Source organism: Ictalurus punctatus, chromosome 3 (assembly GCF_001660625.3).
Source record: "Ictalurus punctatus breed USDA103 chromosome 3, Coco_2.0, whole genome shotgun sequence".
Taxonomy (NCBI): Eukaryota; Metazoa; Chordata; class Actinopteri; order Siluriformes; family Ictaluridae; genus Ictalurus; species Ictalurus punctatus.
The window spans coordinates 10,065,951-10,079,968 of NC_030418.2; the positions used below are offsets into that span (position 1 = coordinate 10,065,951).

General features: G+C 38.5%; 1 protein-coding gene across 8 annotated transcripts in view; it reads left to right on the forward strand.

Moving 5' to 3' along the window:
• lyst (lysosomal trafficking regulator) overlaps positions 1-14,018 on the forward strand; it is a 227,188-nt gene that overhangs the window by 40,394 nt on the left and 172,776 nt on the right. For all 8 annotated transcript variants that reach the window (XM_053679574.1, XM_053679575.1, XM_053679573.1 and 5 more), the window contains one exon: positions 6,062-6,263. In XM_053679574.1, coding sequence (XP_053535549.1) covers positions 6,062-6,263 — 202 coding nt within the window. The remainder of the gene's footprint in view (positions 1-6,061; positions 6,264-14,018) is intronic.

The following is a 14,018-nucleotide window of genomic DNA, read 5'->3' on the forward strand; positions in this document are numbered from 1 at the left end:
CTGTGTGCTTGTTTCAGTGAAGAGGTAGGAAATAGTGTATCTTCCTGGTCAGGAGGATGGAATAACAGGCTAAAGTGATACCGTAAGCCTCTCTGTGTCAGTGTCAGATGACTGGAGCAGGCTAGGTCCTGTGTTCTCTTTAAATGTATTGCATAACAGCTAGTCCCTCACGAGTTCAGCCGTCACACAGAGGATTCTAGATTAAGATGAATAATATCAGTTGTTTGTGGAGTACAGGAATGAAATAGAAGCACAGTTTATTCTCTGTTTTTTATTAATTTTATAGCTCCCGTATATTTGTATTGTTCATATTTTCAACAAACAGTTGTGCGTTTGAAATTTTTTAAAAAAGTGACAAGTCAGGCAAAATAATCTCCATTGATCTAACCAGAATTTGTTTTTCTCAGTTAGGTAGGTAGGTAGGTAGGCAGGCACAATATGTATGCATGCACTGTATGTGTCTATGTACAGTGCCTTACAAAAGTATCCAATCCCCTTAAGTCCTCATAGTCATCTGAATTATAAATGACAACTACACAGATTGTTCCAGATTTTTATTGCAAACCAAAAATCTGAAAAATGCTGCTTGAAAAAGTATTCAATCCCTTCAGACTAGTATTTTGTAGAACCAACCTTTGCAGCAGTAACAGTTTTAAGCCTGTTGAGAAGTTCCTCCCAACTTTGCACACTGTTTGGGAATGATTTTCGCCCATTCTTCCTGGCAGATTTTTTCCAGGTTCTTCATGTTGGGTGGATGTTGTTTTTTGGCTTCAATTTCCAAACAGATTCTCAGTGGAACTCTTCTGTATTGTTTTGGTCTTGTGTTTAGGCTGCAACAACTAATCGATAATAATCGATTATGAAAATTGTCAACGATCTCATTATTGATTAGTTGGTCTGTGCATGATACGAGGTACATTTACTCCCTACGTTACTTCTCTTCCGAAAACACGCTTCGGAGAATAAATACTAAACTTGCGTCCCAAATGACGTACTATTCACTTAGCCTATGCACTGTCTACCATCTAGTATATGAATTTTAGAAAGGCAATATCATCTAAAATGGAACACTAGAGGATTTTTTACTAACCCGAAAGTATAAGCTGCTTTCTAGTCAGTGGCGCATGACGTCACACGCACGTAATGCGACGCAGAGTCACCGACGATAACTTTCTTTAGTTTACTGTTTATATCACTGTTAACTTTTATTCCTAACATGACCTCAGTCACCATGAGACAGAGGTGAAATCATCAAGTGACTGAGGAAGAACGTGTGTGACCTCCAAGTCCTCTAAGGCAGGGGAGCATATAATATATTAAACACTGCGGAGAAGATCTAACTTTACAAAGCGGAGTTTGTGTAGCACGGAAGCATGACAGTGGTGATGCTGTTAGTTGCTTAAAAGGTAATTTTAAGTTTATTGTCATTATATGCTGTATCAGTGTAAATTCTGTTGTTTATTATAACGGAAGTGATGTGTTAATAACGAGGCCGCGTTGCTCCTCACGCGCGGTGTAGATGTGCTGATACACAGTGGGAATGCAAGTAAGATCTGTAATGTCTAATTAAAACACTATGATCAAAAGTAAACATAAGTAAAACAATATTTCTAAAGACAGTGAGTAACCGAAACGACAAGGTGCTGTGAAAGTCGGTTTTTATTATTAATTTAAGACTGTAATTAATTCAGTACTTTTTGTGCATCTATAAAAAGTAATGCATATATACTATTATATAATAGTGTGAACTTACCCAAGTTAATTTTTAGTAACAGAAATGTCCTTTTACTTCGCTACATTCTGTGCCGTTCCTCCGTTACTGTTAAATATTAATGAATGTATGTAGTTTTAATAATTGATTTAAATGATGTATAATTCGGTCGCGAACCTTGCGATGCGCTGAAGTGGTCTGACACAACAACCGCTCACGTTTTTAGCATCCTAGAGAACGGGGAGAAGCGAGCATGTCTCTCTCTCTCGCGCACACACACACACACAGAGTGAAATAATATATATATAAAAAAAAACACTGCATCCAGAAATTATTCACAGCGCTTCACTTTTTCCACATTTTCTTATGTTACAGCCTTATTCCAAAATTGATTAAATTCATTATTTTCCTCAAAATTCAATAAACAATACCCCATAATGACAATGTGAAAGAAGTTTGTTTGAAATCTTTTAAATTTATTAAAAATAATAAACAAAAAAAAAAGCACATGTACATAAGTATTCACAGCCTTTGACATGACACTCAATGTTGAGCTCAGGTGCATCCTGTTTCCACTGATCATCCTTGAAATGTTTCCACAACTTGATTGGAGTCCACCTGTGGTAAATTCAGTTGATTGGACATGATTTGGAAAGGCACATACCTGTCTATATAAGGTCCCACAGTTAACAATGCATGTCAGAGCACAAACCAAGCCATGAAGTCCAAGGAATTGTCTGTAGACCTCCGAGACAGGATTGTATTGAGGCACAGGTCTGGGGAAGGGTACAGAAACATTTCTGCAGCATTGAAGGTCCCAGTGAGCACCGTGTCCTCCATCGTCCATAAATGGAAGAAGTTTGGAACCAGCAGGACTCTTCCTAGAACTGGCCGCCCGGCCAAACTGAGCGATCGGGGGAGAAGGGCCTTAGTCGGGGAGGTGACCAAAAACCCGATGGTCACTCTGATAGAGCTTGTCTCTAGCATGTCTCAGCATGTCTCTGTGGAGAGAGGAGAACCTTCCAGAAGAACAACCATCTCTGCAGAACTCCATCAATCAGGCCTGTATGGTAGAGTGGCCAGATGGAAGCCACTCCTCATTAAAAGGCACGTGATAGCCCACCTGGAGTTTGCCGAAAGGCACCTGAAGGACTCTCAGACCAAAGATTGAACAAAGATTGAACTCTTTGGCCTGAATGGAAAGCGTCATATCTGGAGGAAACCAGGCACCAGTCATCACTTGGCCAATACCATGCCTACAGTGAAGCATGGTGGAGGGAGCGTCATGCTGTGGGGATGTTTTTCAGCGGCAGGAACTAGGAGACTAGTCAGGATCGAGGGAAAGATGAATGCAGCAATGTACAGAGACATCCTTGATGAAAACCTGCTCCAGAGCGCTCTGGACCTCAGATTGGGGCGAAGGTTCATCTTCCAACAGGACAACGACCCTAAGCACACAGCCAAAATAACATAGGAGTGGCTACAGATCAACTCTGTAAATGTCCTTGAGTGGCCTAGCCAGAGCCCAGACTTGAACCCGATTGAACATCTCTGGAGATATCTGAAAATGGCTGTGCACCGACGCTCCCCATCCAACTTGATGGAGCTTGAGAGGTCCTGCAAAGAAGAATGGGAGAAACTGCACAAAAATAGGTGTGCCAAGCTTGTAGCATCTTACTCAAAAAGACTTGAGGCTGTAATTGGTGCTTCAACAAAGTATTGCACAAAGGCTGTGAATACTTATGTACATGTGCATTTTTTTTTGTTTTTTATATTTAGTAAATTTGCAAAGATTTCAAACAAACTTCTTTCACATTGTCATTATGGGGTATCGTTTGTAGAATTTTCAGGAAAATTATGAATTTAATCCATTTTGGAATAAGGCTGTAACATAACAAAATGTGGAAAAATTGAAGCGCTGTGAATACTTTCCGGATGCAGGGGTGTGTGTGTGTGTGTGTGTATGTGTGCGTATGTATATATGTATGTGTGTGTGTGTGTGTGTGTGTGTGTGTGTGTGTGTGTGTATGTGTGTATATATATATATGTGTGTGTGTGTGTGTATATGTGTATGTATGTATGTATGTATATATGTGTGTGTATGTATGTATATATATATATATATATATATATATATATATATATATATATATATATATATATATATATATATATGTGTGTGTGTGTGTGTGTGTGTATATATGTACAGTGAGGGGGAAAAAAAGTATTTGATCCCCTGCTGATTTTGTACGTTTGCCCACTGACAAAGAAATGATCAGTCTATAATTTTAATGGTAGATTTATTTGAACAGTGAGAGTGCTCCTAATCTCAGCTCGTTACCTGTATAAAAGATACCTGGGAGCCAGAAATCTTTCTGATTGAGAGGCGGTCAAATACTTATTTCCCTCATTAAAATGCAAATCAATTTATAACATTTTTGACTTGCGTTTTTCTGGATTATTTTGTTGTTATTCTGTCTCTCACTGTTCAAATAAAACTACCATTAAAATTATAGACTGATCATTTCTTTGTCAGTGGGCAAACGTACAAAATCAGCAGGGGATCAAATACTTTTTTCCCCTCACTGTGTGTATATATATGTGTGTGTGTATATATATATATATATATATATATATATATATATATATATATATATATATATATATTATATTATATTATATAATATAATATAATATTGTGTGTGTATGTGTATATATATATATATATATATATATATATATATATATATATATATATATATATATATATATATATATATATATAAAATTTAAATACTATAGTTATTGTACCAGTACTACGAGATTTGATCATGCTCACATATTCTTGTAATTAGAAACTTGTTTAAATTAGGTTTATCATAAGTTTTATCACTGAGTTCAGCTACAGTATATTTTTCCATGCACCACCTGGTGGTTTTTGTGTGAAACACAACAAATTAATTTAAATTCTTAGCCGTGCCTGTAGTAACCCGTGTGATTGCATGCGACGAATCGCAATACCGCGTGAAAAAACGCACATTCTTAAAGGCCACTTCTGTACTGTATTTAGAGAGTTTAAGAACCCCCTTGTTTGTGTAATCTCTGTGGTGTTCCCGGTGAGTTAACTCTGTTATTTTGTCTATATTTGCTTTGGTTAAAAAATAAATAAAGAAAAATATGAAGGATTTTGATGTTCATTCTGTTCATGGTGTAAATATTGTCTCACACAATGTTGCAATGGCTAATGATGAGGTTGTGTATTTTTCAGCCGGCCTATTTGTCACATGACACAATCCTACTTTAGAAATAACTTCCATGTTAATTTCTTTGTACATTTCTGACATTGAGAAGTATGCTGATGATGATATGCAGAATATGGGTTATGTACAAATACTGCAGGCAGATTGTGACCAACTGAAAAGTGGATTTTTTGGCCGTTAGAGAACAACTTGACAAAGATTTCAAACAATCCATAAACGGCTCACTTAACCGGGAAACCAGATTCAGGGATACAGTGGACGCTAGATTAATTCAGATGGAGGACTATTTTCAAAGGTTCCTGGAGAAGCTAGAGCAGGGGGTTGTAGATTGTTTCCTGCGGAGAGACACAAAATGGGAGAGTCAGATACAGAAAATCAGACAGGCTAGCACCCCAACTCTCTACAGGTTTACGGCGTTACACCCCATCTACCACCCACATTTCTTCTATCCATGCTTCCAAAACGCTGCTACCTACACCTAGAGGTAGAATCGCACCATCCAACTCTTTGAGTGCCGCATGTATTGTCAATCCACCTGCAGACATTCAACCCCCAATGCCCTTTCATCCTTTGCAGACAGACTGTTTCTGTATCCTTCTTGGCCAATGAGGTCATATTTTTTGGATCATGAGCAGATCCTTTGTTTTTCCACACTTTCTCCACGCCTTTCCATCACTTGGGTAGAGGTCAATTTTGTCTAGTCTTCTCAGTCCATAAAACTTTTTTTGTGGAAGACAAGGTAGCTATAGCTCTGACTATAGGCATAAGCTGTTATGAAAATACTTGTCGTGTACAAAGTGGATAAGAAGAAAAGGGATTGGCAGACATTGTATGGTCATCACATGATTTTGTGTTAAAGGTTGTGTGTTCATGCACACAACGTGTCCAGGCGGCTAGGAGAGGTGAAATAGAACTTACTCTACCACAGCGCTGTTTAATTTTTGAATCTGAATCTGTTGATTAATTTTCAATAACAGCAGGTCTCGAAAAGTGGTTCTGACTAATTTGATGATAAGTTTAAATTAATTTGTTCATTCTATTCAATGTATTTTTTTTATGTTTGTCTATCCAACTACTTCTCTCACTCTAGCTCAGACATGAGTGGTGCCAGTAACACACTGGCTAGGGAATTTCTGACAGATGTTCACCAGCTGTGTAGTGTGGTGGCTCAGCGAACAGAGGCCCCCAGTGAGGAGGAAGAGGAGGAGGGTCACATGGTGGCTCTGGGAGAGTACCTGGCTCAAGGCCGTGGCTTCCTGCTGCTAAGCACCCTGGATGCTGTCCTCGATCAGGTCAGTTAATTCTTTATTTCAAACATATTCAAACTTTTTCACCATGAGTCCCACATCCCAGTTTTTTGAGAACTTGAAAATCCACCCCCCCCCCCCCCCCAAAAAAAAAAAAAAGCTTGTCAAATTATTGCCTAGTATTACGTTTTGCAGGCTAAAATCAAGACCCTGTGAGCCGCACATTCACAGATACACATCAATTGTTGCATTTGGCATCACAGGAAAGCAGAGCCATAACTATAGATAGGGATTCAAGAATGATTTGTAGTTTCACGCATTTGCCTGTCCATTATGGGAAAATCGTTTTGAATATCAGAGTTCCTTTGATAACTTTGCTACAGATCCCAAGATGATATGAGCCAAATTTTTGTTTTTGGTCCCCCGAGATTGAGAGATGGTCTCATTAATGAGCGTCATAATCACTTCCCCTCAAATGTCTTTCCAGGTTATGAACCTTGGTATCATCCTAGACTCAGAATTATTCTTAACCAAGTAAATAAATTCAGTCGTTAAGAATAGTTTTCATCAATTACGGATTATTTCTAAATTTAGAATATTTTTGTCTTTCCAAGATTTGGAGAAGGTTATCACATTGCAGATAGATTATTGTAATTCATTGTACTTGGGTCTTCCTCAGTCATCTCTTGCTTGTCTCCAGATGGTTCAGAAAGCAGCTGCAAGTCTGTTGACCAGGGCAAAGAAATATGATTGTCACCCCAATTTTAGCATTGCTCCATTGGCTCCATTTTAGGATCCAGTTTAAGATTCTGTTGTTTGTCTTTAAAACTCTTAATGATCAAGCTCCTTATTTCAAAGTTCTTCTTACACCACATTCACCTAGCAGATTTTTAAGATATTCTGATATTCTTATTGTGTTCAGCACTTTGGTCAGGTTTGCTGTGTTAAATGTTCTATATAAATAAAATTTACTTACTTACTTTACTAAATTTGGAGGAGGATTAGCAAAAATGTCAGTTAGCTGTAAGCATTTTTTAGCATGTTATTGTTACTTTTGACCAGTAGGTGGTGGTCTAACAAGGTTTGCTGCATAGCCTCAGGTCATGGTCCTGAAGGTGCCTACCAAGTTTAGTGTCACTGCTGAGATACAATCTCATTCCTTTTTGGTGGCTTTGCTGTCAGATTCGTTGGCCCATTACGGACAAACCATTTGATTATTCAGAATTCTTTTTATAATCTTTGTGAGGCTTACTCTGAAGATGATGTGTGCCAAATTTGGTGATGACTGGACAAAATTTTGTAGGAGGAGGGCCGAAAAAAACAGTTTTAGCAAAATCCTCGATGGTCGACAGGAAGTATACTTGAACTTCAGATGGTGTTGTGCATTCACTTCAGCATACTCCAGGGAATTATAAAACAAAATAACTGAATTTAGCACAAATTCTTCAAGTTATATAATAAAAAAACATTAAAGTTGTTATAGGTGGCACAGTCACAAAACTTCTTGGATACATTCAGGGCATGGTCCTGTGGATGCTTATCAAGTTCCATGATACTTACATGCATTGCTGAGATACACCCTCCCATCCTGTTGTTTGCATTTGCCAGTGCATTACAGAAGAACAGTTCTGAATATCAAAATTCCTTTGATAACTTTTGTTCAGACGCATCTCAGACGCATCTTTGTAGGGGGAGTAGCGGGGGGGGTTGAGTTGTTCAAAAAATGGCAGAAATTTACGTCACAGGGTGTGTTGAACTCATCTCGACCCAGGGAACCCAGGGTTGCCTGGCTTTTAAATTTTGGACACACAATTCAAAGGTTATGACAGTAAACGTACTTCCAAATTAGGCCCAAATTTGACCCAGTAGTGGTGCTAGAGCATTAGCGGCACTTGGTGGAAGTTTGGTCAGAAGGTTCTTTAGGCCTTGCCCAAACAGTATGGCAAAATTCCCCAATCAGCCATCTGGTAAAAAGTTTGGAGAAATTTTGTCTATGGGCTGCCATAGACACCCTAGCCAGATGATGGTGATCATGATGAAGAAGAAGAAGAAGAAGAATTAAATGTAGAATAACAATTGGATGCAAACGCACCATCCGTGTTTGGCCCCTAATAAAACAACATGGAAAATAAATCTTGTAATGCAACAGAAGGGGGTGATAGATGCACTGAACATTAAGAAACATAACAGTACATTGTCGATATAATCCTTTTGCAAATCACTTGTGTAATGTCTGTCATGAAACCATGAATAATTTCTGACCAGTGCAGGAGAGCAGGTCAAACAGTGTATTAAATCATTATAATATTAAATCATTATAATTATAATTGCCATTAAAATTCTTTTAAGTGTTGGATTTTAAACTTCATGGTAGGCCTATTTAATCTTTTTTGTGTAGTCAAAATGTGTTCTTTTTTTTTCTTCAGTTTTCAGAAATTTTTCAGGGGCATTCCTAATATAGTTAGCTGATGTTAACTATATACAGTGCTGTGAAAAAGTATTTCTTCTGTTTTTGTGTATATCTCATAGTAAATTGTTTCAGAAATTAAAAAAAAATTCAGTTAAAACAATGGCAACCTAACTAAACACAAAATACAGTTTAAAATGATAAGGTTATTTATTGAAGCAAAAACGTTATCCAAAGTTTTATATTTTATCGGTCTGGTAGTCCTTCAAACAGTGATAACACTGAGGCAAGATTTATGATAAATCCAACTTTTCCTTCCAGTTTCATTTTTATTGAACATTTCTGCAGAAAATTTCTGCTGTACATTTCTGCTGGGCTGAACATTTCTGCTGGGCTGAACATTTCTGCTGGGCTGAACATTTCTGCTGAACTGAACATTTCTGCTGGGCTGAACATTTCTGCTGGACATTTCTGCTGAACAACATTTTTGTTGAACATTTCTGCTGAACTAAACATTTCTGCTGAACATTTCTGCTGGACACGTCTACCAAACATGTCTGCTGAACATCACCTTTTTTCTTCTCTCCTGCCCTCCCTTTCCCAAATATTCCATTGAGAAGAAAAAAAAAACAAATTGAGCAACAAACAGCAGTAAACATTCACAGGTTTTTTTTCTTTTTATACTAACATAGGAAAACAAAATTAAAAGTACCCGCCCCCTGCCCCCCCGGCTCATCATGGCTACCCAATAACTATCGCTGGTTATATAGATATTGTAAGGCCCAACAACAGGCACAAAAATTTAAGTGCGAAGTGTCTGTAACTCCATAAAGTATACTATAAAGGGATGCCATTTATATATATAAAAAAACTTGTCCTTACAACCCTTCATTGTATACCTTATCTTCTCGAGTTTTAGAAAAAACATCACGTCCTTTAGCCACTGGGAGATAGATGGGTATTTAGCAGACTTCCAATGCAACAGTAGGGAACATCTTGCTATAAGGGATGTGAAAGCAATAACATCCTTTTGTATCGAGCTCAATGGAACTGAGTCATCAGGAATCCCAAATACAGCAATCAGTGGGCAAGGTTTTAAATCTACCCTGAGAATAGTGGACATGATGGTAAAGAAACCAGACCAAGAACCATGGAGATCAGGGCAGAAGAAAAACATATGGCCAAGATGGCAGGGAGAGCCATGGCATTTATCACACTTGTCCTCTAGATCCGGATACATCACAGAAAGTCTCGACTTGGACAGATGGACTCTGTTTAAAGCTTTAAACTGTATAAGTCCAAGACGTGGTAGACTGTACCCTCCCTATAGCATGTTCCCAACACTCCTCACTTATTTGTACTCCTAACTCCGTTTCCCACGCATTCCTAATTTTGTTACTTGACTCACTACCTAGCGCCAGAATAAAATCATAAATCCTAGAAATCATTCCTCTCTGATGTGGATTGTTTGAAAACAAGCTTTCCCAAGCCTGTTCAGGAGGTGCAGAGGGGAAATCAGGAAAACATCTAGAAACGAAATTCCGAATTTGAAAATACCGAAAAAAATGCGTCACAGGGAGGTCATAAGTGGATGCCAGATTGGCAAAGCTATCAAACACACTATCGGCATACAAATCTCTAACTTGTTTAATACCCTTGTCATACCACACTGAAAATGTGGAGTCCAAAAACGATGGAGGAAATAGATGGTTGTTGACTAAAGGACCCAAAGAGGATGCACCTACAAATTTAAAGCACCATCTAAATTGATACCAAGTCATAAGTGTGTTGAGGTCACCTAGATTATCAGTATATAGGGAGAGTTTTGTAGGTAAATAGGAGTAAAGCAAAGCAGGTAAAGAGGATTCCCTACAAGAAGATAGTTCCAATTTAGACCAAGAAGATCCAGGAGATTTAACCCAGTAGCAAAGTTTATGAATGTGCGCAGCCCAGTAATAGAATTGAAAATTGGGTAATGCAAGTCCTCCACTAAGTCTACATTTCTGCAATAAAGATTTACTAACCCTTGGTGGCTTCCCTCCCCAAATAAATGTACTAATTATCTTATCCAATGAATCGAAGAATGATTTTGGCAGAGAAAGAGGCACTTGCTGGAACAAGAAAAGAAACTTCGGTAATATATTCATTTTGACGACATTGCTCCTGCCAACTAGAGAAAGGGGTAAGTTACCCCAACTCTGAATGTTAGATTTAACCTTTGAGATAAGGGGAGTGAAGTTAGCTGATAAAAGATTAGATAAAGAACGTCTCACGTTGATACCTAGGTATTTAAAACCTGACTGACTAAATCGGAACGGTAAATCTGACTGTTGGCGAGAAAATGCTGCAGTATTGACAGGAAAACAGTCACTTTTATCTAAATTTAATTTATAACCAGAGACAACACCGAAGGACTCCAGAACACCCAAGACAGCTGGCATAGAGGCAATAGGATCGGTTACATACAATAACAAATCATCAGCATATAGCGACAATTTGTATTCTACACCATATTGAACTGTTCCTTTAAACAAGGGAGAAGATTTTAGTGCAATAGACAGCGGCTTGATAGCGACAGCAAAAATCAGAGGGGATAAAGGACAACCTTGATGTTGTTTGTCTGAACCCTGGCATTAGGGGATGAGTAAAGGAGGCTAATCCAAGAAATAAACTTATCCCCAAATCCGAACTTCCTCAAGACTGCAAACAAATATTCCCACTCAGCCCTATCAAATGCTTTTTCGGCATCTAATGAAATCACAATCTCAGGGATCACAGACGAATGCTTTGAATAAATTATATTAGAGTGTACGGGTATTAAAAAACAATTGACATCCCTTTTATAAAAACCGTTCTGCTCTTCAGATATAATATAAGGGAGTACCTCTTTGCCTCTTTGCATTAGAGTACCAGCAACTATAATATATCTACCGTTCGCATCAGTGATAACGTTAGTGGAGGAAAACTGTAACCTTTTGTCAATTAAAGTAGCGACAAGTTCGAGTGGAAGACTTGACTCACCCAAGATCATTAAAATGATCTTTAATAAGTAGGTGTGTCTCCTGTAAAAAATACTATATTGGAGTTTAAATGTTTCAAATGTGTAAAAACCTTAGATCTCTTGACAGGATTACCCATCCCTCTGACGTTCCAACTAATAAATCTTAAAGGCGTGCCTTTCCCAGCTACGCTGGGATCCATATTACTACTTACCATTTAAATAAAGTAAACCATAGGAATATAAATAGCCAATTAGAGCCGAAGTGGGACCTCCCCCCCCAAACACACACCCAAAGTCTCCATAAAACAAGGGAGACAGCAGTGTTTCCCACCAAGAGTTGTCCACAATGTGAAAACAACTCAGAGTAAGCTGAACTAACAAACAAAATTACCTAAACAAAAAAAATTCCAGTAAGAGAAAAGTCCCCTACTAACTTCAAATCTGATAAATAGTCTGCGCACATTAACAAATATAATCTCCTTACCTTTTAAAGACTTGTAACAAAAAAATATAACAGTGTAGCACGTAAAGTTGAGGAAATAACACTAATAAAATTAAATAAACAGAAACTCTAACCCAGTCAGAGCAACAAAACAGAGAAGCACATTAATGCAGACGTAAATTTAAGAGGAGTGAGTCCACAAAATCTAGACAAAGTAATGCATCGATAATATCTCCAATAAGAATCCGAATTCTGTAGAGCTGCAAGGTCGAGTGCAAAAAAATAATAAAAGAAAAGTAAAGAAATACTCCACTATATAGGTGATGCAGTTCACCCCGATATCAAGAGTTTAACATAGTCTCCTGCTTCCTCCGCTGAAATAAAGTCCTTCTGAACACTGTTATATGTAATGCGAAGCCGAGCTGGGTGAAGAATTCCATAGCGAGCACCCTCAATACCACGAAGTTGACGCAGAACCTCATTTCAGTGTTGATATGGTAGCCTCGGTAGCAACTTTATCCCTAGCCTGCTGTGTTTTCACGGCCTGCAGGTCAAGCTGGATAGTAGACAGTGCATCCCTGAGAATATCCTGGAACTCCTTTTTAAAAATATCGGCAGTGTCCTTCCTCAGTGAAGCCAGCAACTCAAGCTTGAGTGCGGCGAAGTCAGGGTCACCGCTCGGCAACGTGGATGTGGATTCAGAGGGAGAAGAGGGCTCGCTCGCAGCGTGCACCCTAGCTCTCAGTTGTGTCTGAATGCTACCACGGGTTTTCGTGTTCTTTCCAGACATTTTAACGAGCCACCAAGTTAAAAGTGCAAACAAGGAAAAGAAGTAGAATAAGTCAAAATATATTATATGTCCAAAAAGCGCTAATTAATTACAATTTTAATCGAAATCAGCAGGAGACTCCAAGTTCGCGTCTTACTCCATCGAACTCCGAATTCGAACCCCAAAATCCAAGTCCAAATCCAACTTTTTCTGATCATGCCATGCATTGACAGCTAAGTTACCTCAGCATTAATAAAACAAAATTTAGGCTACTAGCTGATCTGGAAAAAAAATGCATGTAGAAGAGTCTGCCCCGGATGATTAATGGCTCCTTGTTCTGAGTTATGTTTTGGGAGTGTTTGTCAGTGGACACGGGCATGCAAGCCAGTTTGTGAATGGAGGGCAGACTCAGAGAAAATGGGTGGTAATGAATGAGCGTTGCCACCTTTTCATGATTAACAATGTTCTATTTATAGTTTGTCTCACAGTGAGCTTTTACCTGCCCTAGAAGATACAGCTGGTGTTTCAGAGGAGAACGATATAGCCAGAGATCATTCTGCTTAGCTTGTGGGTGTATGGGATGCTTTCAATTTAAATTGAAAAGATTACTGTGCTGTGAAGCATGCAGTGAAAAATAAAAGCAATAAAAGTAACAATGCTCATCCTCTAGCCTGCTTCTGCCTCCTCAAATCTTCTGGGTGAAAGAGTATCTATTATCCAATCTGGACCCAACAGGCCTGGAAGATCTGCTGTCCATTCATTGCCTTTAATGAAAGTTACCCGACTATGGCTATAAAACGCCTCATGCAGCTAGGCGTCTGGCCTGCACGAATGCCATTTATTTGCAGTTTTGTGTCTGGCTGTAGGCAGAGAGTACATTATCAAGACTGGTATTTTGATTAGGGAGCACTCACAGGAGCCCCTTATTTTTCCTGCCCTGATCAATGCTGACAACAATTTTGAAAATAATTGGAAGTATGTGGATGATTTAAACCTCATCCAGGTGTGCCACACAGCAAAGGTAACATCTCCCCAGACAGTTCTGAATAACTTGGACAACTGGGTCTTCAACAGTAAAATGACATTAAACCCAGCTGAATGCAGTACCTCTTTTCTATCATGTTGATTTATCTTGGGTTAATATATTTTTAAACATGTGTCTACTAATTTAACATTGTATA